General features: G+C 33.3%; 2 protein-coding genes across 4 annotated transcripts; both read right to left on the bottom strand.

The window, feature by feature from the left end:
- Positions 1–7,049: 7,049 nt before the first annotated feature.
- Positions 7,050–8,160, bottom strand: LOC11439559 (agamous-like MADS-box protein AGL29). The gene has a single exon (XM_024781040.2). The coding sequence runs from the start codon at positions 7,773–7,775 to the stop codon at positions 7,185–7,187; it is 591 nt and encodes a 196-aa protein (XP_024636808.1). The 5' UTR covers positions 7,776–8,160; the 3' UTR covers positions 7,050–7,184.
- Positions 8,161–10,559: 2,399 nt separating this feature from the next.
- Positions 10,560–23,856, bottom strand: LOC11439065 (formin-like protein 13). Of its 3 annotated transcripts, none has more exons than XM_039832770.1 (18): positions 23,558–23,856; positions 22,450–23,147; positions 21,159–21,380; positions 19,603–21,071; positions 19,375–19,498; positions 18,788–18,859; positions 15,124–15,222; positions 14,975–15,016; positions 14,702–14,782; positions 14,561–14,611; positions 14,378–14,459; positions 13,420–13,514; positions 13,157–13,228; positions 12,958–13,074; positions 12,492–12,560; positions 12,351–12,417; positions 11,355–11,697; positions 10,560–10,737 (listed from the first exon to the last, which is right to left on the bottom strand). In XM_039832770.1, exons 1-17 carry the CDS (start codon positions 23,628–23,630, stop codon positions 11,534–11,536), a joined length of 3,597 nt encoding a protein of 1,198 aa, XP_039688704.1. In that variant the 5' UTR covers positions 23,631–23,856; the 3' UTR covers positions 10,560–10,737; positions 11,355–11,533. The 3 variants fall into 3 exon arrangements, with proteins under 3 accessions (XP_039688704.1, XP_024638458.1, XP_024638460.1); XM_024782690.2 differs by lacking the exon at positions 10,560–10,737 and adding an exon at positions 10,989–11,260; XM_024782692.2 differs by lacking the exons at positions 10,560–10,737; positions 12,492–12,560 and adding an exon at positions 10,989–11,260.
- Between the last annotated feature and the right edge of the window lie 872 nt (positions 23,857–24,728).

The following is a 24,728-nucleotide window of genomic DNA, read 5'->3' as shown; positions in this document are numbered from 1 at the left end:
AGTGGATGATCGGTTTTTAAATTTGTGACAATCACGTAATAGCTCGTGGCACTATGTCACTGGCTAGCAACGACAACTAACAGGTAGGTAGGTCTCTCGAGACGGACCCGACTCTTCTGAAGCGAGCTGCTCACTTTTTTTAAATCAAAGAAGAGGTGCTACATTTCATTAATAATCAAGGGATATCAAGTAGAAGAAGATATGTCATGAAAGATATGAGATTAGGATGAGATAATATGGTTCTAGCAATATAATAAGATATCATATTTGTTTGTCTCTTTATAAACGATACTACATAGTCGAAATTATTAGATAAGAGACTCTTACATATTTCAGATACCAAGTCATCAAATTTATTACATGGAACATTGAGAGCTTGAAGCGCAGCTACCAAAGTTTTGCTATCCGTTTCAAACATAACATTATGCAAATCGTTGGATATCGCCATTTTGAGAAAGTGGAGAAGACCAAGGGATTCCGCGTCTAAGACAGAAGATAAGTGCAAGTAGTTAGATTTAATTAATAATAGAGATCATGTTGAGTCTCTAAAGCATAAACCATAAGCCATAATAGAGTTATTATGGAAATTGGTCGTGTCAACATTGCATTTGATGTGGCCGGCCTGTGGCTTGGTCCACGTCCGTTGCTGATCTTGGGGGCTTGCCGGATGCTTAGCTCGTTGCATGCAGCTCCATTCGTGTAGCACATCATAAGCACAAGAGACAATGAGGGTCAGTGAAGTGTTTGTAGCCTCCCAAAGCTTGGTATTACTACTCTTCCACAAACTCCAAAGAATTATGGCAGCAAGAGATCGGTCTTGATCTTGCTCCTGTGATAAAAACCAATTTTATGTGAATGTATCTAAACATAAATTTACTTTAGTTCTATTCACTTTTATTCAAAATCAGTTCTTTTTAACTCGATTCTATCAAACTAATTTTAATTACTGCATAACCAAACACAATCTAATTACAGCTTCTTGATGGACGCACATTTCCTACATTTTCATCGCTGAAGCAAACTTATCAGAAGTGTATAATAATTTCTTTCAATCATCTGAAATATAAAACTGTTTCTTGATCTCGTAGATATGCAGAGATTTGCTACCTACTTGATCAATAGTTAGTGTGGCTCTTATAACTACAAATTTTGGAATAATTAATACATTTAGCATGTAATGGAATGTGCATTTGGACTGGATTGAGATGCCACCATGTGAAATAATGCATTTCAAGTGAACTGTTTGCTCGTCTTCATATATAGTCTCTTCTTTTTTTGACGCAATCATTATAGTCAACTAAAAATATATAATCATCTTCATGTCCCATTTTTTTTTTTATTTAAACTTTAAATGTATATGATTTTTTTTTCCTCCTTTAAACATACAAGTGAGACGACATATAAATCTAATATCTTGAGGTTTTTAGTGAAGATACAATGTCTATCATTGTTGTTAAAATTGCGTGTTAAAATGTAAAATTGCCCAATTTTACAGTTTTAAGAGTGAATTTTCGATTAGATTAATTGGTTGTCAAATCAATTTTGAGTGAAACATAAATTTAACCCGAGTTAATTTATTTTAGTTTTACCCAATTTGGAAGAATTTTTTTATTGATTTGTTTTAACCTTTAATAACTTTAGAAACTTTCCATAAAAAAGAACTTTAGAAACTTGTCAATTTTTTGTTTTTTTAGATGTTTTTATGATTTGGTGGGATAGTTTATGTTGTTTGATGAGCATGACACTTTATTATAATGATTTTATATATTTTTGTTTTATAATTAAGTTGAAATTTTAAATTATTGATGCATCTATAAATAAGTACATGAGTATAATACATGTTATTGTTATGCATATAAGGTAAATTTGTATAAATTGATTTCACCATATTTTTATTTCAATTTCATCCGTGTAATTGTTTTTAATTCAATGCGATGGTCCATCAACTCAACACAAAAACATTCATTTGATATATATCCTCACCTCACCTGCAAATGATGCAATGTCTTTGGGAAGTCACCATCTGACCCGCGTGCTAAGAAACTTCTGATTTTGATCATATGATGATATGCACCTACCAATAATTTATGGGAAATGTTAACTGGTGTTCCGGGGGCACTGGTTAAGGATATAAAAAAGGAAATTATATAGTAGTTAATGTATTGAAATTGTGTAATTAATTTATAATAAAGTCAAAAACAATTTTCTTTTAGGATAATAATTCTCTCTTATGATATGCTTAACCAGTGTCCCGGGGCACCGGTTAGCAGGACTCATAATTTATTTATTTTTATTACAACACCTATTAAGAATTTAAATATGAAATTGAAAGGTATGTACAATAATTGACAGACATTAATATCAAACCAAAAGAATAAATAACCAATTGTTTTTTCTCATACATTTTTTTATAACATTATTCTCATACTAATTTATACACACTAATTGAGGACATGCTGATCACAGCATTGGTGGGTTTACTATATGATGATGATGATATTGTAGATGTAGATAAAATAAGTTAATTAAATTTAGGAGTATTAGATTAGACAAGGAATTGAAATATTTTTTTAATGGCAATCGGGGTTATTTTTTCAGAATCCACTCTCCATTCCCGCCAGCCATTTTTAAAACAAGAACATGTATGGGAAAAAAATAACCTTAATTATGGTGTTTTAAATTACACAGGGATGTACTATTTGAAAGTTATGCTTCAAAGTCAATTTGTTTTTTTTTTTTGTGTGGTGAAAGTCAATTTGTTTTTTGTTTTTTGTGTGGTGAAAGTCATTGTGTGTGTTTGGTACGGCGGTGACGATAATTGATTTTGACATAATTGAGTTTAAAATAATTGATTTTAGTCAAAAGTGTGTTTGATGTGAATTGATATATAAAAGTGATTATTTCAAGTTGATGTTGTTTGGATACTTTAAATTAAAATTGATTTTGGATGTTTAATTACCACCGAAATGTACAGTAGTGTTTCCAATCCCCTCCAATTTCATAGTGCAATTCAAGGCTTTTCAACAAACGCATAAGTGCATTTCCATACAGGTCCCTAACAAAACCAAAGTCCCATACAACAGTCCCTCCCAAAGCTAAAAAAGGAAAACCATAGGTAGCAAACCGCAGCACATCACCACTGCCAACACAGTTGAACCACAACAGTCTGCTGTCTGAAAACCGCACTAGTCACAACCTTAAAGCTTTCGTCTCACTAACCACAGACAGCTTTGTATTCCATTGTCTTCTGAATAAGTTTTACCTGAAACAAAAACATAATTTTTTATAAAATTAGCATCTCCAAAGGACCACCTCCCAATATTTATTAGGATATGTACATCATCGTCATCACATAAAGTAGTATATTGATTTGATATCCCATGGAGACACTTCTTTCTTTCAGATGGGATTAAATCGACAAACAATGTTCTCTTGATACAATATCGTAGTCAAAGAAAACTATCTTAAAACTCAATTCATATTACTTGATGAAGAAGGGGCAAGGCCTAAACAGATCAAGATAATTGAAAACACAACATAAATTTTCAGGAAGGAGGAATACTAACCTGAACAGATTGCTTTTTCAGACTTCTAATATGTTCAGTTATTTAATCATGTGTGAACAATTCAATCAAGGAAACATCATCATTGTCTTGATCAGCATCTGTCCCCTCCTGGTTGAATTCAATCCCATCTTGTTTGTGCTCTATATCACCACTAAACACTTGACCACTAAACACAAAGAACGCCAACTGAAAAACACAAATGCAGTCACCGCGACACATACTTAATCAAAATGGGATTTGAAACAAATATAATTAGCAAATAAACTACACTGATTTAAAAATTACCAGAAGTAGCAAATAGAAGCAGTGATCAATATGGTTAAGCTGAAGTATTAAAAGAAGCTCATTGATGTATGAACTCTGGCAAATGAGAAGTAAGTGATCTCAGAATATTATTTGACCAATCAAATGTGATCCAAATTAAATACTATGCATCCCAACATACCTTTACACATACACAATTTTAGATTTGAAAGAAACATCACAAAATTTTTAGATAGAGTTATTAGTCTAATGGATTTAAAAAAAAAAAAAATGTCAGAACTAAAAATCCCTCAAGTTCTCATTGTTATCGAGAGAATATATAATATGTTAGTACATAAATTTTAAAAAGTTTTCATCCTGCCAATTTAGAATGTGTAGCCTTCTGCCTCATAATATGTAGCAGATTTTTTACCTTCAACAAAATCATGTTAATACAACAGGGGTTCCAAATTAAAAAGGTTAAAAAGTACTGAAGGCAAGAGGATAGAAATGAAATTGGTGCGATGCATTTTATTATAATATCATATTTATATGTAAACTATTAGCATATCATCTATATATGTCCTTATTTATTAATTTTGTTACGTCTGCATCAATTTAACCTAATTTTTTCCCGCTCATTTGCTTTATTAGGTTTGCAGTTATTTAACCTAACAAATTCAATCTAAAAAAATGCATCACACCAATTTCATTCCTATCCTCTTGCCTTTTTTTTTTAAGGAAATATTTTCTACACTTATTTGATGTTGCACGTTTGTTCTATAAACTATGAGCATAACAATGATCACATTTGATGCCTTATATTTTATACTTTTTTTTTGTACACGTTCTTATTTAAGGAAATATTTTGTACACTGATTTAATATTAAAAAAATGGATCGCACAAATTTCATTCATATCCTCTTGCCTCTTTTTTTTGCTATCCTCTTGCCTTTTTCTTTTTGACAATATTTTGTACACAATACTAGAAAAATTCATCGCACAAATTTCATGCCTTTTTTTTTTACAATATTTTGTAAAAAAAAAAAATTTGAACCAATTTCATGCCTTTATTTCATTCTATCATGTTGCCTTTTTTTTTACAATATTTTCTACACTTATTTAATACGTTTACAACCAGAATACCCTAATTTCCATGCAAACTCGGCTACCCTAATTTCTATGTGTTAGCCAATATTTGTGAAAATCAGTGTAAACACTATGTAAACTTGGTTATATAACCCTAAATGTGTTTCTCTAAAAAAAAAAAAAACCTAAACCGTGTAAAAATTTCACACACAACACAAAAATCATATATTTTGATATTTAGAGTTTTGCAAATGGCAAGACGTGACCTTACAACTTATTTTTTTCACCGTTACCAATTATATATTGCATTTTATTATTCGTATGTCAATCCCTTTACAATAAACTCGAACGGAGCACGGATAAAAAATCTAGTCAATATATATACACACACACGTACTATCAAATGTCTAATGGAAGATTTGTTTATATATAGTAATCGACAAAGTGACTCGAATAGAACTATCTCCGATACATGGAATCTATCATAGAAAAAATATTTAAGTTTGAAATGCATTGTGCTAAATAAGCAACATTAATTTTATTTAGTGGAAGTCCGAACTCAATATGGCATGGGCAAGCGTTAAGGGATCCCTTTTCACCTTTCTTGTTTCTCATTGTTGTGGGAGGTGTGAATGTCATGCTAAATGCTTCGATTAATGCGGGTATCTTTTTGAGTTATGTTGTTGGTGCATATTCTAATCTGAGTTTCTCAAAAGTGGATTTGTTGATTATACGTTGAATTTGTGAGTAAAAATTTTGGAAAAATATTAGAACATTGAAGGCTAACTTGATCTTTTTTAAAATTGCATCGCGATTAAAAAGATACCTCAAAAAAAAAAAATCCAAATATTTACTTAGACTTGCGTAAGATGATTTTTGTATATTTTTCTTTTGACATTGATCTTTGACCGTCTATAACTAGTTTAGGTTATTTATTCACTTTTTAGTCTATAAACATGAACTTGTGATCGCAAGCCTAAATTTAAATCTTCATGCACACTCATTTAATAAAACAAAAAATGTAGAACGAGAAGATGAATTATTATTATTACTATTATTGTTAGTATTATTTTTTTGTTGTCAAGTATTAGTATTATTATTAAAATATTTAAATGATGTATATTGTCACGTGTGTATGTTTAAATAATTGAGATTTGTTTAGGAATAGAATTATAATTTAAATTTGTCTTTGTGAAGGAAAAAAAAAACTGGGTAAACAAAGTGTCAGTCAAATAAATTATTGGCATGAGATTTCTAAATATTTTAAGTTGAGAAATCTCATACCAATAATTTATTGGCATGAGATCTTTCAATATTATTCAACTTCTCTATCTGATCGGCCATTTAACTTTAAACCCATTAAGTAATTATGCATGTAAAAAATTTAGCAACCAATGTGTCAAAAAAAAATTCCAACTATTTATATATGTTGAATTTGTATAATTAGTCACTAACTTCCTTTCATGTCTTTTCTAAAAATAAAAAATAAATCCTTTCATGTCCCTTTTAAAAAAGAGGAATGGAAACATCGTAATCAAATTTCTATAATTAGTTTCTAATTAAAAATTTACTATGATTATTAATTTTATTCTAAATTTATTTTTATTATATGAATATATGATTATGTTAAATGTAACAAGACACAAGTCTGTCTTTTGGGATTATTCAAGACAGTTTTTTTTTTGGTCTTCACGACATAGCTTTTTTGGGGTCAAAATTCAATACAAAATATTATCTATCACAAAAAATAAAATGTAATAGAATTTTTTTTATTTTTTAACAAAAACTCCAACAACACATGAATCTAGAATATAAAATAATGTCTATCAAATTAAAATCAGCCAATGAAAATCAAACAACGAACTAAATGATGAGAGAGAGAGAGAGAGAAACGACAACAAAGAATAAGAAATCTGACGATTTTCATACAAATTTGCATGTTGCTTTTACTCAAGATTAATAATATGTTCCATGATTTGTATTTTCTAGATTTAAATGAAGATATATATATCTCTTCTCTAATAAATGAAATCCCTTGTTATAAATCAGTAACGAGACATCAAGTTTAAAATTATGACAAATAATAACATTTCTAATAACCTTAGGTACCGAAATCATTTTTTACTAATAAATAAAATGATACACTTTATTCATCACTGATACTGTTTTCTCTCCTGCTTCGTTTTAACGGTGTGGGACATGCCAAACAAGGTTTCAGAGAGACATGCAGATATAATCTATCACCAAAAAAGTAGAACATAAATTAAAATTAGTTGTTGTAAAGAATTAATTTTTTCTTCTTTTCTTTCTTGCAGATTTTTCTTTTATTCCTACCACTGGATCCTGAGCTAAAAGCATCATGCATACTGATATCTCGATATCACTAAGACGTAATTTCACCAAATCGTGAAGCTCTTTATACGAATCTCTCAATTCTTTAAGCTCAGAGAGTTTCATCACATTGTCTTGCTTTAGAATCTCATCATGGGTCTCGTTCTGCTTTTCACCTTCCTGAATTTGTGTCAACACCTCAGTAAGTTCTAGATTCAATTTTTCTATACCGGGTGCATCAGAGGAGGCCTCAACAAGTTTTAGATTCAGTTTCTCTATATCAGGTGCATCAGAGGAGGGGTTCCCTAGGGAATCACTTAGTTCAGGCTCTTGTTGGAGATACTTGGCAGCAACAACATTAATTCCTGGGTGACCAAAAGAGTAAGGTCGATTCCCAGGAGAAAACACAACAATAGCGATCTCTACTCCGCACAAAATGGACAACTCATTTGCTTTCTTGAATAAACCTGTTCGACGTTTTGAGAATGTGACCTGCCTCGTGTTAGGATCTTTCACGATCTCAATCTCAATTTTGCGACGACCCATGATTCCTCCACCCGTTTCACACAATGACCTACTAAAAAAAAAAAAAAAAAGTTTAAAAATGAAGAGCGATTGTAAAAGTTGTGTGTATATGTCGCCCTTACTCCCCTATTTATGTATATATCTAGAAAAGGTTCATTGTTTCTAATATTGATTTTAACATATCTTATTTTTCAATTATGGACATTATTTTTTCTAATATAGAAATACTTTATTATCATTATAATTTTACAAAATTGCCCCTAAATATTTTGGAATTGTAATATTTTATTTATCTTTAATTCAATTGTACTAATAATAAAAATGCAGACATGATGGGTTTATTGGAAAACAAGAAATCTAAATCTTTACTTGATTTGACATTATTATATTAATATGTTACATATAGAAGGTTTTTATTGCGAGTTGGTCACAGCTAGCGCCAACTAATATCTTACAACATCTTCGTAGATGGGGTGCTCATAGGATAAAATTGTTTTATATCAATTTAATTAATTATATTTAAAAATAAAAATAAAAAGAAGTAAATTTTGTTTATATGAAGATAAACGGGATAATCCCAAACAACAAGATAAATGGGACAATCTCAACCAACACTAACAAAAGAAACTATTCCTAAAAAAACACAACGAAATAAACTAACGATCACATAGAAAACGAGTATTAGTTCTATCAACTAAACAAGGAACAAAACAAAGAGTAGAAATAACATCATAAGTTAAATTCAAAGCAAACTAATTACAATTAGTATGGTTTTTAGATTTATATTTTATTAAAAAAACTCTAAAGTTTTGTGGGAGACATTGATATAATATTGTTCTTAAATTTTTTTAGAGGGACTGAAAAATAAAATTTGAAATATTTATAGGAAACCAAAATTCTTTTAACTCTAAATTTCATAAAAGAGGAAAAATTTAGTCTGCTTATAAAAAAAAAAACCCTATATTGTTTTTAGTCACTAGGCCTGTATGTATAAAAAAAAAAAAAAAAAAAAAAAAAACCTAACCATTGCTTAGTATGCTATTTTTTTCTCTCTCTCTCTTTGACCAAGTGGACTTATGTGTTAATTAGAAATTAGTCCTGGTGATAGAGTTATACATATATGTGAACCAAATAAACATTTCAACAAACACTTGCTATGCAGCTACATAATAATATCATAGATATTTGAAAAAACATTGGAATCCAATAATCACATTATTGACATGGCTCATACAAATAAAGGTTGAATAAAATTTAGACAAATGGATCACTAACTTTTCTCAAACAAACCAAAGATTCAATTTAACGAGAGAATTGTGAGTTTACGAGTAACAACGAGGGATTGTTGAAGGAAGGGGGGGTCTAGGATCGAAAACAGTTTGAAAACAACATGACTTTGTGTCCATTCATGCATTAAAGGTTTATAAAAGAAAAATAAGCCAAAAAATGTTGGATGAGATCAAAGAAGCCAATTCGTACCAGGAATGAGGACGCTGAAGTGAGTGGTGCTAGAGGCTAGAGGTTGGTTGTAGTGAAATGCTATGAGTGGAGAGTTCCAAATCTAAAAGCTAAGTAGATCAAGCTCCAAATCCAACAAAAATAACTTGATGCATGTTTGGATTTACACTGAATTTGACAAAATTACAATTCTACCGTATTTAAAAAAATAAAAATAAAACGCTTTGTGATATAAATCATGCACTTAACAAGACAAAGTGTGACTTCACTATAAAAATTTAGACACATCGTAGAAACCGAAATTTTGGCGGTTGAAAATCGAAGATAGGCATTGTATGCAATTTTAGCATACGCATGGACACAAAGCGAGGGTGGGTTAAAGAAAATGTCACACATGGCTGAAGAACGAGTTGGTTTCATCTATGACATTGACATAGATCATCATTCGAGATTATATAACACGTAGTATTATCGCATGAAATTCAAACGATAAAAAACAAGTTGATATTCTTAAATAATTAAAGAAAACTTATTTTTAAAAAATTAACATTTTTCAAACATTATAAATTTTCTATATCATTATCTAAAGTACATATAAGCAAAAAGAAAAATCAAACACATGAATAAGAAAAATAATGTATAATGATTTAAAATACATGAAGACAACATGATTTTTAACATTCCCTAAAAAAAAAACATGATTTTTAGCATGACATTAATAATATAGTACTATGAAATAAATAATAGATAATAAAATGTAATAGATTGACTACTGAAGCTCAAAAATATTTATATTACATTTGTTTCTTAACTAATAATGCATCATGCATCGATTATCATTTTCCATGATTATATCATTGTAGCGGTGTTTACAACGATTCTAGTATCTGAGTGCAGTATAAAAATATAATATTTGGGTGCTAGAGTATGAAATCCACAGTAGCTCACACGGTTGAATTCACTTTTCGGGCTGCTAATTTACAGCAACACATGTCAGTTGTGGGAAACTTCAAGTTAGTTTGTTCTTCTGTTGCAACAAACACCCATATTTTCTTTAACACAACAATTTGATTTTTATATACAAGCCCTCTTAGAACATGCGTCGAAACAATTCGAATCTTGTGTTGCCCAAGTACTTAACTAGTTGAAGAACGTAATATGGATACGTGGTTCGCAACTGCTAAGCCAATATTTGAGTTTATTTTGAATTTTGAGGAAAACTGTGTGTATGATATACGTTTGTGAATAATGAGGTCATGTTGCCTTTCTATTTATGTATATAATCTGATACTTGGAGTAATCAATCTCATCTTAAATAGTGAATAATATGTTATTATTTTTTAGCTTATATTCAAAACCAAAGAGAGTACACCATTAATTTTACATTTGTCTGAGTGAATGAACTATTTACCATTATCTAATCCAATTATCTTTGTACCTTCGAATCAAGTACCCCTAAATGCATTTTTGAAAGAACTTGAATGCACTTGGCGAATAACTATCATGACATGCACGTATGACATCCCTACAGGAAACAAAAAGTAAACTCTCCGTCAAAAACAAAAAAGGACAACTTCAAACTAAATTCTTACACAGCTTCCAAATCTTGTTTTGTAGTGTCAGAAATGTATTACTATTACATCCATGATGTAAATCTTTACTTACTCCAACTTGCAAAGATATTTTCAGCGTTACAGAGCAAATATTTCTTGCTTTTATTGGAGCTCCTAGAAGATATTCAAATGTCATGTAAAAAAATATTTTCAAATGAAATGATATAGTACAAATAATCAATCGAAAAAATAAATATATCATATATATATATATGCTATACAGTAAGATATTCAAGCTTTGCACAACAGACGTGAAATTAGTGTTGCTAGCAGAGAGAACCAAGACTGAGGGGGCAGAGATAAAATAACAACAAATGCCCTGGTTTCTTGGATATATATTTATACTTACAATCATACAGTTTCTAAGCGGAGAGGGGAGTTATATACAACTACAAGTTGGTTGGCAAATAACATAACTCATGCAAACTCCACCCTCTGTTATAATTCACAATAGAATATTCGTGTTAGAACTATATAAGGGAGAACAAAGTACAACTAAAGTGATAGAACTACAGGTTTGAAAATTTACCTCAGCTTTGTAGTGTAATGCAGTTATTCGATTCTCAATGCCAGCTAGCTACTATTATATGTGCCACAATACACGCCCCTCAAAAAAACCCAAACACCAAAACCACATTTGTGTGGTGAAATTCCTAGTCATGCTAGAATATATACGGACTCCCAAAGCTAATTTCGTCTAATAATTACTTATTTGACATTGCCAGTTCGGATCGTTGTAGGTAATATCCTTTCCGATTCACATTTCTTTTTATCACTTTCTGCTGTTTTCTTCATTTCAAGCTCTAGCTGCTTACGATTTTCTTCATGGGCTTTGTTGAACATTCGAGTAAAGTTGAGCAAAGTTGTGACAACTGCAGCAAATTTGAAATAATAACAAGCATTAGTTGTACTGAACGAGTAGAGAGAATATTTGTGTTTGCTCCTCAACTGAATCGCACAATAGGCTTCCATATTAGTGACTCAATGCAAACTCTAAAGGCCAAGTCTAGCAAATGGAAGAAGGTGAAAATGTGCACTTAATCATTTCCATGCTTTAACATGGAGCTGGTGAAAGAAACCTCACTATAATTTGACATCAGGGAGGAAGATTAGTTTTAAAGCATCATAAATCCAATTTAATTGATGCAATTTTAGGACACTAATGAATTTACGTACAAATGAAACTAATGACATACCATTTCAAAAAGCAAATATCCAATTGATAGCTAGGAAGCTACAGATAGACAAATTTTGACATTGAAATTTTGAAAATTCATATATATGCAGCCAAGCACAAGTGATGAATTCATGCACCAACTTGCTGAAAATAACAAAAAAAATTTAATTCAAGTATAACGGCAACAACCAAAGCCTTTCTATTAAGTGGGATTAATTTTAGTGATGTACAAAGCTAAGAGTATCATTAGCATTTTATAAACAAGGAAAAGGAGTGTTTCAAGCTGAGGGTGCTCACTTATTAGGCTACCAAAAATGAATATTATCTTAAGTGTCGACGGTCACACACCTTGCTCAAATTGACAGCGAGATGGATCTTCCCCAAAATAAAGAATCAACGCATCCACGTTCTTGCCCTGTAAATATAGAGTCTAAGCAAAGCATAGCTTTTATATGGTTTTAAAAACTCTAAATATGTCAGAGGACCTACCACACCAGAATATAGTGAAGCCAATGTTCGGACTTCAGCTTCAGCAGAACAGAGGAACCCTTTCAATTTCTGAAGGGAAAAGAGAAGTTAAAGACTAACAAAATCTTTTAATCTTTTTCTCATTCTTCTGAAGCGAGAACATACAAAATCTCATATTAGACCAATCACAAGCAAACCTCACCATCTGTCTCCACAGAGTGGGGACAAAAAAAAAAAACAAATTGCCGGTTTCCACAGACATGATTGCAAACCCAATTGGCTCCAACAGTCCAATTAGTTTAGATATATAAAATATTCATAGATACTTGTAGCATAATTAATTTATATTTTTGTGAAATCAGAAATTTGAGAGAAGTGAAAATGAACAAGGGAAATATAAGAGAATAAGAGCAAGAAAAGGTTATCGAAAAAACAATTTCAAACCAATAACAGACTTGTAAAAGTAGTGAAGGGATGATGCCTACACCTTGCGGAACGTTTCTGATATAGGACCATCGTTTTCAGAAGTGGATAATTCCTGGACGACTTTCTCTAACCCTTTGTTTACAGCTTGCATCTCCTCTGCAAGAAACTTCAATTGGATCTGGATAAAAGTTCAGTCAGTGCTGCAAGTATACAATGGCCATCAATACAGCGAACAGATGAGAATGGGAGTAGTTCACAACCTTTGCTGCTGGCTCTAGGTTAGCAAGATCCTTAGAGAAGTCTAAGACTTCTGGTAATTTGTCATCTAACACCTATGTGCAAGCACAAAATTAGATTTAATGCATTAAATATACATATTCTCCAAATACAGGTACAAGAAATGCTATCCAAAATATTACTTAAACTTGATATCATAATTGACTCCATAACACAGAAGAAATCCAATGATTACTAAACAAAGGAAAGAACAAAAAACAAAAAGTAAATAAATAGCAACATGTACCTTACAAAGATAATGCATGAGAGTCATTTTGTTGTTCCGTGCCCGTGTCTCGGTGAGTTTAAGAAGGCTATCTAATCTGAATCCAATAGCAGAACCTAAACAGAATTTGGAGAGTGTGAACATATCTCAACTATCAGACTAAAGTATATATTTTTAACAGGAAATGTGGTACAATATAAATTGGTTATAGAAACCATATGAATTTTTTAACAAGAAATTAAAATAACAAGTTGACAGTAGTTTTAGTTTAAAATAATCATATGAAAAAATGATGCAAAGTGTGAATGATACAGTTGTCAGCACCCACATTTAGAAAGAAAATTGTGGTTTGAAACTCATTCATCACCATCTGATTTTTTGCAATCTGCATTTTTTATTTCAATATTGTAAAATTAAGTTTAAATGTTTTTAAATTACCACTCCCCCCACCTAATATTATGTGTTTCATTTGGAATATTTTTCTATCTCAAATTATTTGTCATTTTATAATACGAACACGTCATTTTTTTTCCAATGTCACCCTTATTTATTGAAGTTATAAATAACATAATTGCAGGATTATTGAAGACAAATAATAAATGACATGACGTAAAATGATAATTAGTTTTAAGTAATTATTTCTTCAAAAAAGTTTTAAGTAATTATTTTCTTAAGAAGTGGGCACATTCTTAATGAGATACATAATATGAGACGGATGGACTATGAGAAAAACAAGAATACACAAGCTACAAAAACATGGTAAGTAGACAAAAAAAAGGCAAAGGGGAAAGAGAAAAAAAGGTTGGGGTTTATTTGCACATATAAGATCGAACACTGTAAAAAAAAAAATGACTCTAATGAAGGTGTACCGGGCATGAAGGCTAAACATCACAGACAGAGTATAAATTGTGAAACTTTTCTTTTCAATCATGATTAATGTTGTATCTATCTACTTCTATATACATTTGTCTCAACATACCCCTGGCAGTTCCTTGATTCAAAGCATTTCCTAGAGTAAGTATTGTTTGCATAATTCTCTTCAATTTGACAGAATTCCTGATCTGAAAAAGAAAATATTATCATCACAGCATTCAAAATATATTTCTCAAAAAAAGAAAGGAAATTGCCAAAATTTTATTTCAGTAGAGGGAAGATATCATGCCTCTTCTGCAGAAGAATTCACAACTTTTAGGCTATTTTTAAGATCAGAAACCTACAAAAAAATATTAGCAGGGTCAAACTGAAAATCAGTTTAAATGCATTTTTCCTTAATGAAATTGTCAGTAAATAGAAATCTTTATACCTGAGAATAGAACTGAATCCTGAATGAAAAGACCCTGAGCTTAGCTTCTACCCGTGGTACTTTCATCAACTCCATGAAGAACTGTGATAAAAATATTATGAAGATAAATTCATACCAATGTCGAAGAAAGTAGAAATGCAGTCTCCACCATTGAAGATAGCAGTTACGCATAAAAAATATTTAAGCAATGCTCAAATTTAAATATTCATAAATCTTGTGATCTAGCAGAAGGGATCTAAAAAACCTAAGCCAAAAACCATAAAAACTTTGTACCTGTTCACATCTCCCTAATTTCTCCTTTTCCCCGTTATAATTCTGCAAGGATAAATAAATAAATAAAATTGTAAGAAAGTGGTGATTCATCACGTTAAAGTACTAGAACAGTGCAGATATATGAACTATCAATATCATTATATACTAACCTTAATTATCTCCATCTCCTCTTTTGTAGGACAGAACTTTATAAGGTTCTCGACAGTATCAGTGTCTAGTGCCGACTCTTCTAGTGCTAGCACTGAGCTCTGTGAATTTTTTAGAGAAGCCATTACTATGAATAAAACTCATATTATCAGTTATCAAAGTCAACTATAGATGATTCCACTTCATGAACAATATTAGAAAAGAAAATAATGGAAATGAGAATCACAAGTCCCAGATTGTAGTTGCGGACTATATGACACAACAAAAACATAAGTATGTTGATGACTTGATGGACAACTGTTATAAGTATTCAAACACTTGGGGAATCCACCCTTAAAAGCTAACTATCAATGGAGGAGAATCAAACCAATTATATATATGATAGATCTATTATTATTATTATTATTATTATTATTATTATTATTATTAGGCAACAGTTATTATATAATTTGTAGCAGTTATGTATTAGGAACAGTTATGTGTTAGGCAGTTACTAGATAATAAGTTACTGGATAAATAAGGGATCTGAAGGACAATGTCGATAGGCATTTTATTGGGGACTGGTTATTGGTTGGGAGAGACCAACCTCTCGAATTCTTGGGAACCTATTGTGTAATCATATTCTATTATTAATAAAGTAAGTTATTTCTATTCCTTTTCTATGTTTGGTACCGGTTTCTATCACTGGTATCAGAGCATCAATCTTGGAACCGTGGTACATTATGGCAGAAATGGAGTTTCGAGTGTTTGATGGCAAAGAAGATGCATACTGGTGGCTGCCATGCATTGAGGAACATTTCAAAAAGAGAGGTACACCAGATGAGGAGAAACTGACAGATGTGTTGATGTTACTCAGAGGTCGTGCTCGCCAATGGTCACACTGGTGGAATCGACACCATCAACAGGTTAGTTGGCATATGTTCCCGCTTGCATTTATTTGGCGTTTTAAACCGGAATATCGGGATATCATGCCTATGTCTGATGAAGAAGAGGAACCTGAAACTGAATTGGAACGGTTGACGACTCAAGGTTCATTCAATATTCAACCACAAGATATTGACCAGGGAAATCCAAATCCCACCGCGATAGGAGAAGAGAAAGGCTGGGAAGATGTACAAATGGGGAAAATAGAGAGATGTAGAAAATGCCCGTATGCATGTCATGATTGTGGAAATGGAACAGGAGAGCAAAACGGATTTGTGCAAACTTCTTTGCAATAGAGAAATGAGTATGGGGTCAGAGATAAGGGGAACTACTATGGGCACCACGACATCAATCATCCTGTATTTTTTTATCAAAAATATCACTACAAACAGAGTATATGATCAAGGCATAAGTTTGCATGATTCACATATCGCTCTATCATTATACTTCAAGTTATGGGACCCTGGTGGACACTTTTGTTATACTTCAAATCCCACCGCGATAGGAGAAGAGAAAGGCTGGGAAGATGTAGAAATGGGGAAAATAGAGAGATGTAGAAAATGCCCATATGCATGTCATGATTGTGGAAATGGAACAAGAGAGCAAAACGGATTTGTGCAAACTTCTTTGCAATAAAGAAATGAGAATGGGGTCAGAGATAAGGGGAACTACTATGGGCACCACGACATCAATCATCCTGTATTTTTTTATCAAAAATATCACTACAAACAGAGTATATGATCAAGGCATAAGTTTGCATGATTCACACATCACCCTGTCATTATACTTCAAGTTATGGGACCCTGGTGGACACTTCTGTTATCCCTCACCTTGAGGACAAGGTGATTCTTTTGGGGGGGAGTATTGATAGATCTATTATTATTATTATTATTATTATTATTATTATTAGGCAACAGTTATTATATTAATGTGTAGCAGTTATGTATTAGGAACAGGGGAAATACTTGGGGACTGGTTGCTGGATAAATAAGGGATCTGAAGGACAATGTCGATAGGCATTTTATTGGGGACTGGTTATTGGTTGGGAGAGACCAAGCTCTCGAATTCTTGGGAACCTATTGTGCAATCATATTCTATTATTAATAAAGTAAGTTATTTCTTTTCCTGTTCTATGTTTGGTACCGGTTTCTATCAATATACTCCACCGAGCATCCCATAATACTCAATGTGGGACTTGCGCACCACATAATATCCAAATCCTTATCATAGCACCGCCCCTGAGACTAGCGTTCTGGCGGCTAAATCTACGATGCATTACTGAGTCTTTCCAGTCAGCCCCTCTGTAGGTGCCCTTTCCGAGCCACTGGCAACCAGCTCTGATGTTAATTGATAAGTCTTCGGGCACTTGGAGAATCCACCCTTAAAAATTAGCTATCAAGGGGAAGAACCAAACCACTTAAATACTCCATTGATCATCCCATAATACTCAATGTGGGACTTGAGTAATTACTTCTCTTCTTTAGAAACATTAACCAGAGGGTAGAGAAACATTAACATAACTTCATTCATAACAGCGTTAAACAACCCTTTAGTAATTTTTTAAAAGCAAGGGCTTCAAGAGTGTAAAGGGGCCTTGGCGCAACGGTAAAATTGTTGTCACGTGGCTGAAAGGTCACGGGTTCAAGTCTTGGAAACAGCCTCTTGTGTAAAAAAAAAAAAAAAAGGTTAAGGCACCGTACAATGCACCAAAATGGTGGGACCTTTACGGACCCTACATATGAAGGAGCTTTAGTGCACCGGGCTTCCTTTTTTAAGGACTTCAAGAGTGTGCAAAGTAATAAAATTGAAAGGTCAAGTCAACTAGTTCAAGCTTTAGTGCTTTACCCAAGCAAAAAAATAATTCCTAACCACAACAGTTTTTCCTACAACCGTTATCGGGGCATATAAATAGATGGTACTCTTTCTAATCGCATCATAATTTGTTGTGAATGAAGCACATGCTATCAGCATATGGTATAATACAGAAAAATGTATTATGAAAATTCTGAGAAATTATGCTGATATTTCATTTGATACTATAGAAACATTATATGCTCTTGAATAGCAATTACCTCACCACAGCACGGCAAAATTTGGGTGAGATAAAAGTGACTCCAGAAGCATAGAATTTGTTTTGACATGTTTGTGTGTCCTTAATTATAATTGGTTTTGCCTTAAGAATTAATTTTATGTAGCCACAAATTTACTGAAGAAAATTTAAATAAATGAGTTCTAATATTTCTGTTTTCCCAAAAAAACTATTTTTTATAAGGGAAATGCTAGCAAGTTCCCTAAGGGCCCTTTATAAGAAGTTTAAAGTAGAAATTTTATTTTGGGATTTGTGTATTGAACAAATTGAAACATCAAAAAGCAACTTTTTCTACATGAAAGCTATCAATTGTTTTCATTTTTAAATCTTTAACAAATGCCATAAGGGCACTTGTTAGCAAGACCCTTTCTATAATGTTCTAGACATGTAAATTTTAAAAACCTACTTTTTGTAAGAAATAAATCACACCGTCAGAAAAAAGTAGGAACAAACAGGCCCACAATCTGCTAGTATATTGTAATATTAAGATCTCGATTATGGTCCAACAGAACTGAAAATAAAAAAATGACAAGTTACAGATCTGCTAGTACCATTTTCCAATCAAAGCATAGTTTTTATATTAGATAGCACACCATATTTTGTATAAAAAAGTTGCCTTTATTGTACAGATAGTAGATTTATATCAAACTCACCATTAAATCATGCAATGGCACCTTCACTTTTGAAAGCATGATTTCACAATTATATGCTCGCCTATGATCAATCTGCAAGGAGTGATAATAAAAGTTCAAGTAAAAATAAAGATGATGATAATACCACCTTTATAGTATGACCTTAAAATGTATATCAATGAGAAAATGATAATTAGAGCTTTTTTACCATTTATTACTTCACACACATGACTATACAAGTGAACTCTAATAGTTCTGTAATATGAGCAAGGGAAGAAAGTTTAAAAACACTACTAATTTCAAGACGGGTTAGTTATATAGCAGAATCATCCTAACTTTCTAAATCAAATTTGTGCACAACAATTTTGATACTTCACTCATCTAAAAAAGTTTCCGTCGCCTACGAGCTGAAAAATGACACAACTTACTCCTTTAGGATTATATGGTGCTGGAATAGAAGGATAGCCAGATTTATAATATTATCAGTTCCTAGTTCCTACTAATTACTTTTCTAGCCTTTTCCTATCAAATTCAGATATTAACAACTAGATTATGTAAATATCCAAAAACATTCCCTATGCAACTACGAACTGAAGAAGCTAAATTACCAGTTGCACTTTCTCAGATTTAGGCTTCACTGAGCTTTGGACATTTGACTTCTTGGCAGGGCCTGAACTAGGGGCTGCTGCCGAGAAGAGACTCTCGAGCTCTGACATATCAATCTCTGGGGCTCTACATTAAGATAATATAAGCAGAACGAGGTGAGACACTAGAATAGTAGAAGAGCAATCTTAATCTGTCCCAGAAAATTGAGCACTAAAGTTAATTAACATTACTTGGAAGCTTCGCCAGATTTTTGTGTCTCATCCCACAAACTTCCTTGCACTGCTCTAGATAGCTTCATCCAATGCAATGGCTTCAACTTTTTGGAGTCATTTTTTGAGCCAATTGCACGTGGTAGAACTCGTCCCTTTGAGCCTGCTAGTGAACTAGATTGAGGTCCTGAGACCTTATTTCCATCAACTCCCACAGAAAGGGACATTGGAAAAGCACTGCCTGGTTTTAGACCTTTACCAAAAGGAATTGGAGGTGGTGGAGCAGGTGAAGACTTTTGCAATGAAGCATTAGGGTTACCAGAGGAAAGTGTTGCAGATGGAGGTGGAGGCGGTGCAGGCGGTGCTGTAATAGGACTTGCAGCTTCCACTGAAAGACGAGGTGGTGGTGGAGGTGGCGGGGGCTGAAACCTAGTAGGTTGCTCCGCTTTTAGAGGAGGTGATGGGGGAAGAGGGGGAGGGGGAGGAGAAAGTCCATCTCTAACATGTGGTTTCTCATTCATATGAGATGGGACAGGAGGAGAAGGAGGAGGTCCAGCTTTAACATGTATATCCTTCTTTGGAGAAGGAGGTGGTGGGGGTGGGGAGAGAGGTCCAGCCCTAACTACTTTCTGATCTTTTAGTGGAGGGGTAGGAGGAGGAGGTGGAGTTGGAGGCTGCGAAGAGGGAGACTTGGGTCTTGTTTTGACTGGTGGAATGTCATTCAAAGGTTTTCTCGAAGAAAGTGGAGGGGATGGCTCAATTGAAGAATCAGGTGCAAGGGAATGATAGGTCTCAGGTGTAGAGCTAGAAATAGGTGAGTAACTCCTGTCTTGTGATTGAGGTCCTGATTGCGAAGGCAAAATATGATGTGGAGGCAATTCTGTGTGGGGAGGAGAATCATGAACTTCTTTAGAACGAGTAGTCAAGGGAGGCCGCGGAGGAGGTGTTCCAGGGGAAAGAGAAGAATCTGCAGAACTAGATGAAGCAAGATTAGATTCCTGTGGTTTTATGTCAAAATTTGTTGATCCTGTTGGACATTTACTGGATTCCAAACTTTTTTCAGATGAGCAAATTTTCTCCTGACCGATGATGTCTGATGTATTAGCCCTCTGTGGAATAGAATCTACTTTGTTTGTCTTTTCCTCTTTTCTGCTCATATCATTATTTGGGGTTCTCTTAGTTGAGGATAAAGACCGTATTGCTGCATATGAATTCCTTTGAGGCGTTTTAGGACCTGTTTCGCCCAAGGAAGTGGCAGTTTCCACATGCTGGTCAGAAACTTTATCCAGCTTGTCATTCATGATAGCAGAAGTACTTATTTGTTGGAGCACGTTTAGTGCAGCATCTGCCTTTGGGTTCATCCAGTCCACATGGCTAAAGATCTCTTGAACCTTGGCAAATGCTTCAATTGGCAGTCCATCTTTCTCCTCAAAGAATGATGTATTATCTAAAATAACTGCTGCAGCAGCATCTATCTCTGAGAAAAGGATCTTAACACAAACATATTCCAAAAAACAAATAGTGTTAGAAAATTACGAACAAAACCCGTGTGATTATAGATGAAATCAAAAATCTACCTCAGCTCTGAAATCTTTTGGAAAGTGATCTTTAGCATCCCATAGAACATCAATTTCATCGCGATTAAGCATCAGAATATTGGATCTAACAAAAGCTGTGTTGAACATAACTCGGAACATCATCATTTCATGCTCCATATCATCATTCAAGTTAATACCCTCGATCACAACATCACCTTGAATATGGCAATTGATATCAATTTTAATTAGTTCGCACTCTCCCTGCAATACAGTAGCAAGGAATTCCATGATAATTACACAATTCAGATCAGTTCCAGATGCATCTCACTCACAGGAACAAGTAACTTGACAAACAGTGGTTTTATTAAAATCTTGTAAAAAAAGATATTTATTGAATTTTAACTGGAATGGACTCGTCCTGAACTCGAGCATATGGTATGTTTGTCAAATCTGCTAAATGCTTTTTTTTCTTTCTATCAAGCAACAAATGCAATAAACGGCAGGAGAGGGCCTGCGCCCAGCCAACAAAGTTAATACATCAAATCCAGCCAATAAGGCAAAACAGCACAAACAAAAATTACATTAAAAGCCTATGAACATAGATTATATGAACTTATCTTGCCTTCTTCATTTAAATATTTTCCCACTCTTTTTCATTTCTCATTTCTGGTATATTGATGCCGAATATGCTTCGATCAAGTCTAAGTAATCTTAATGACGTTTCGGTTTTTACATGCTCTTCATGAGTATAGGTGCATGCATATATGCCCAACATTTATAATCCAAGGCACAAGCTACCAAAATGTAATTAGTTATTCTGGCTCTACTTAATAAGCAGGAAAACAAGTTTGAGCTGCAAATGAATGGCCTATGAACTATTTGAAGTTTAAACTATGAGAAAATGTGCAGCATATTTCATTAAGTACTCGAAATGGCTGAAAATAAACCAGCACTATTGCAGGAAGGTAAAATAAGAGATTTTCCCCCCTTTTCATATCAGAACCTGTTTGCTACATTTTATGAGGTTCCAAGTCATCTCAGGAACATAGCAACTCGCAGATTTTAACAATTGTTTGCCACAGTAACACCGTAGTTTATTTTATGAGGTTCCAAGTCATCTCAGGAACATAGCAACTCGCAGATTTTAACAATTGTTTGCCACGGTAACACCTAGTTTATTTTTATCTGTTAAAAATAATTATCTACCGATTGTCTTTGAGATTTTGTAATGCATGCAATGAGTGTGTAATTCCTTCAAATTAATGGCTCCAATAAAATCATTAACATACAAAAAGCTAAAATATGAGGGAAAAGCATGAGGTAAATTCACCTGCTTGTAAGCCCGGACATTTTTACTTCTCTTTGGCATTGAGTACAGCATTTTAGGACTTTTATCTGCACTAAAAGGATCCTGTCCATAAATTCTAAACAATGGATGACAACCACCTTCCCCATCAAAGTTTGGGAAGAATCTAAGTATAATACAGTCCAACATGAGTGCCCTGTCGAGCGGAGGCCAATCTAAGGCCACATTCCTCCTAGAAACATACTGCAGATACCTCAGTTGGGAAGGAATTGGATTCAACGGCGTCAACAAATGTAAAAGCTGGTGTGGGGACTGCCGATAAATCATATCCAAAGTCCTATGCTCGCCACTATAAACCTTCCGATAAATCAACAATGCAGCTAACATGAAAGCCATAACGGGCCAACCACCACGTTCACAATGCATCAACAACACATTGTGTTGACCAAGTGAAAGCCAACTTTCACTAGACCTTAAAAAGTGGTGAATGAGCTCCATTTTAAGCACAGGACAACCTTCATAATGCCTAGGATAATCCATTATAGTAATGTCATACTCAGATATTATATTTGCCATCAAACTCTTGGTCTCTTCCTCGCGAAAATTGAAAACCAAAATAGAAGCATCAGGCACATTCTCTCTAAGCTGACCTACTATACCATCCATATACACTTTATACTTCTCTTCATTCCAAGCTTCCGTTGTGAAACAGCAATCAAAAACTACATTCACACACCAATGTTAATTTTAATTTATTTTTCCAATGAGAAAAGGAGAGATGCATTGTCAGCGTAAACTAGTTTTACACTGACATTGAAAATTAGACAGTTAATTCTACAAATAGTAAGTATTAATTGCGAAAAAATAATTTCCAAAATTCTGAGAAATAAATTGAAACAATTTCCAATATATAATTTCTATCTATCTTTGATACTAAGATATGGTTATGGCACATAATAGCATTTCCCTCAATATATTATTCTCTAACAAAAATCTACATTTTGGAGATAATAATGAAACGAATATTGCTGGAATTATGAATTGCAGAAGAATAGTATGAAGAAATAAACTTTGGCGGTTTTTTGAAGAGAAGCGTGTAATTGAAGGAAATGAAAAATGAGAAAGAAAGTACCGTAAACTCTGTCGCAGATCTCGAGGAGACCATCAGGAGGCTTACGATAGAACAACTTGCGGAGCATAGCCATGTCCGCGAAGAAGCTTTCAGATTCGAGAAAATTTTGATTTGGTGGAGGGAAATGATTTAGCGTAAGAGTGAAGGAAGAGAATGGTGAAGAAATGAATGTTGAAAAGTGAGTTTTGTTTTTTGGCAGTGAAAGAAAAAGAGAAGAAGAAGAAGAAGAAGATGGGTCCGTTCGTTTTCGTTTTCGTTTTCGTTTTGTTTCGTCGTTCGTAGCTGAGTGAAGGAAGCTATCTCTATCTATCTATGGTTACGAACCGACTCATAGATAGTGACAGGTTTCATGACGTGGACAACGACTACGCGACACGTGTACCTTCACATCCACTACGGGTAATTTCTGTTTATTTTTACTGTGTCATTTTCCTTTGAGAATTGCTGTTCCCACATATGGTATGGCTGTGCCACACGAGTAAGTTACGGAAATGCCCTTCGGTAGTAAACTGCCGAAGTTTTTAGGAAACCGGCGGCAGTTAACTGCCGAGGAAAACCTCGGTAGTTAACTGCCGAGGAAAACTCAACATAACCAGAACCCAGAACCACAGGTAGTTTTTAGAATGATGAAGATTTCCTCGGCAGTTAACTACCGAGGTTTTCTTCGGCAGTTTTCTTCGATAGTTAACTGCCGAAATTGTTTAAATTCATATTAACTACCGAAGTTTTCCTCGGCAGTTAACTGCCGCCGGTTTCCTAAAACCTTCGGTAGCAAACTGCCGAAGGGCATTTTCGTATTTTACTCGTGTGGCACAGTCAAACAACATGTGGGAACAGCAATTCTCTTTTCCTTTTCACGAATTTATTTTCACATGGATAATAGTTATTTTGATTTGCACAATGTTATCAAAATAATTATTGATTATGTAGTTAGTAAAAATAGTTTTTTAGATTTTTTTAAAGGAAAATATTTTCTTATGTGAAAATGTTCTGTGTATAAGTTTTTAAATATATGTTTTTATTGTCATATATTATGGTACTGTGATATCATTTCTTATATAAAAAAGTTATATGAGTATTACGAAACTATTTCACCGTTAAAGACCGACTATTTTGATTAACGAAATGTAAAATAACTCGTTAACATTTAAGGATCAAAATATTTGTTTTT

Source organism: Medicago truncatula, chromosome 4, assembly GCF_003473485.1.
Source record: "Medicago truncatula cultivar Jemalong A17 chromosome 4, MtrunA17r5.0-ANR, whole genome shotgun sequence".
NCBI classification, from domain to species: domain Eukaryota; kingdom Viridiplantae; phylum Streptophyta; class Magnoliopsida; order Fabales; family Fabaceae; genus Medicago; species Medicago truncatula.
Note: the sequence above shows the minus strand (reverse complement) of the source record. Positions and strands in the feature narration are given on the sequence as shown.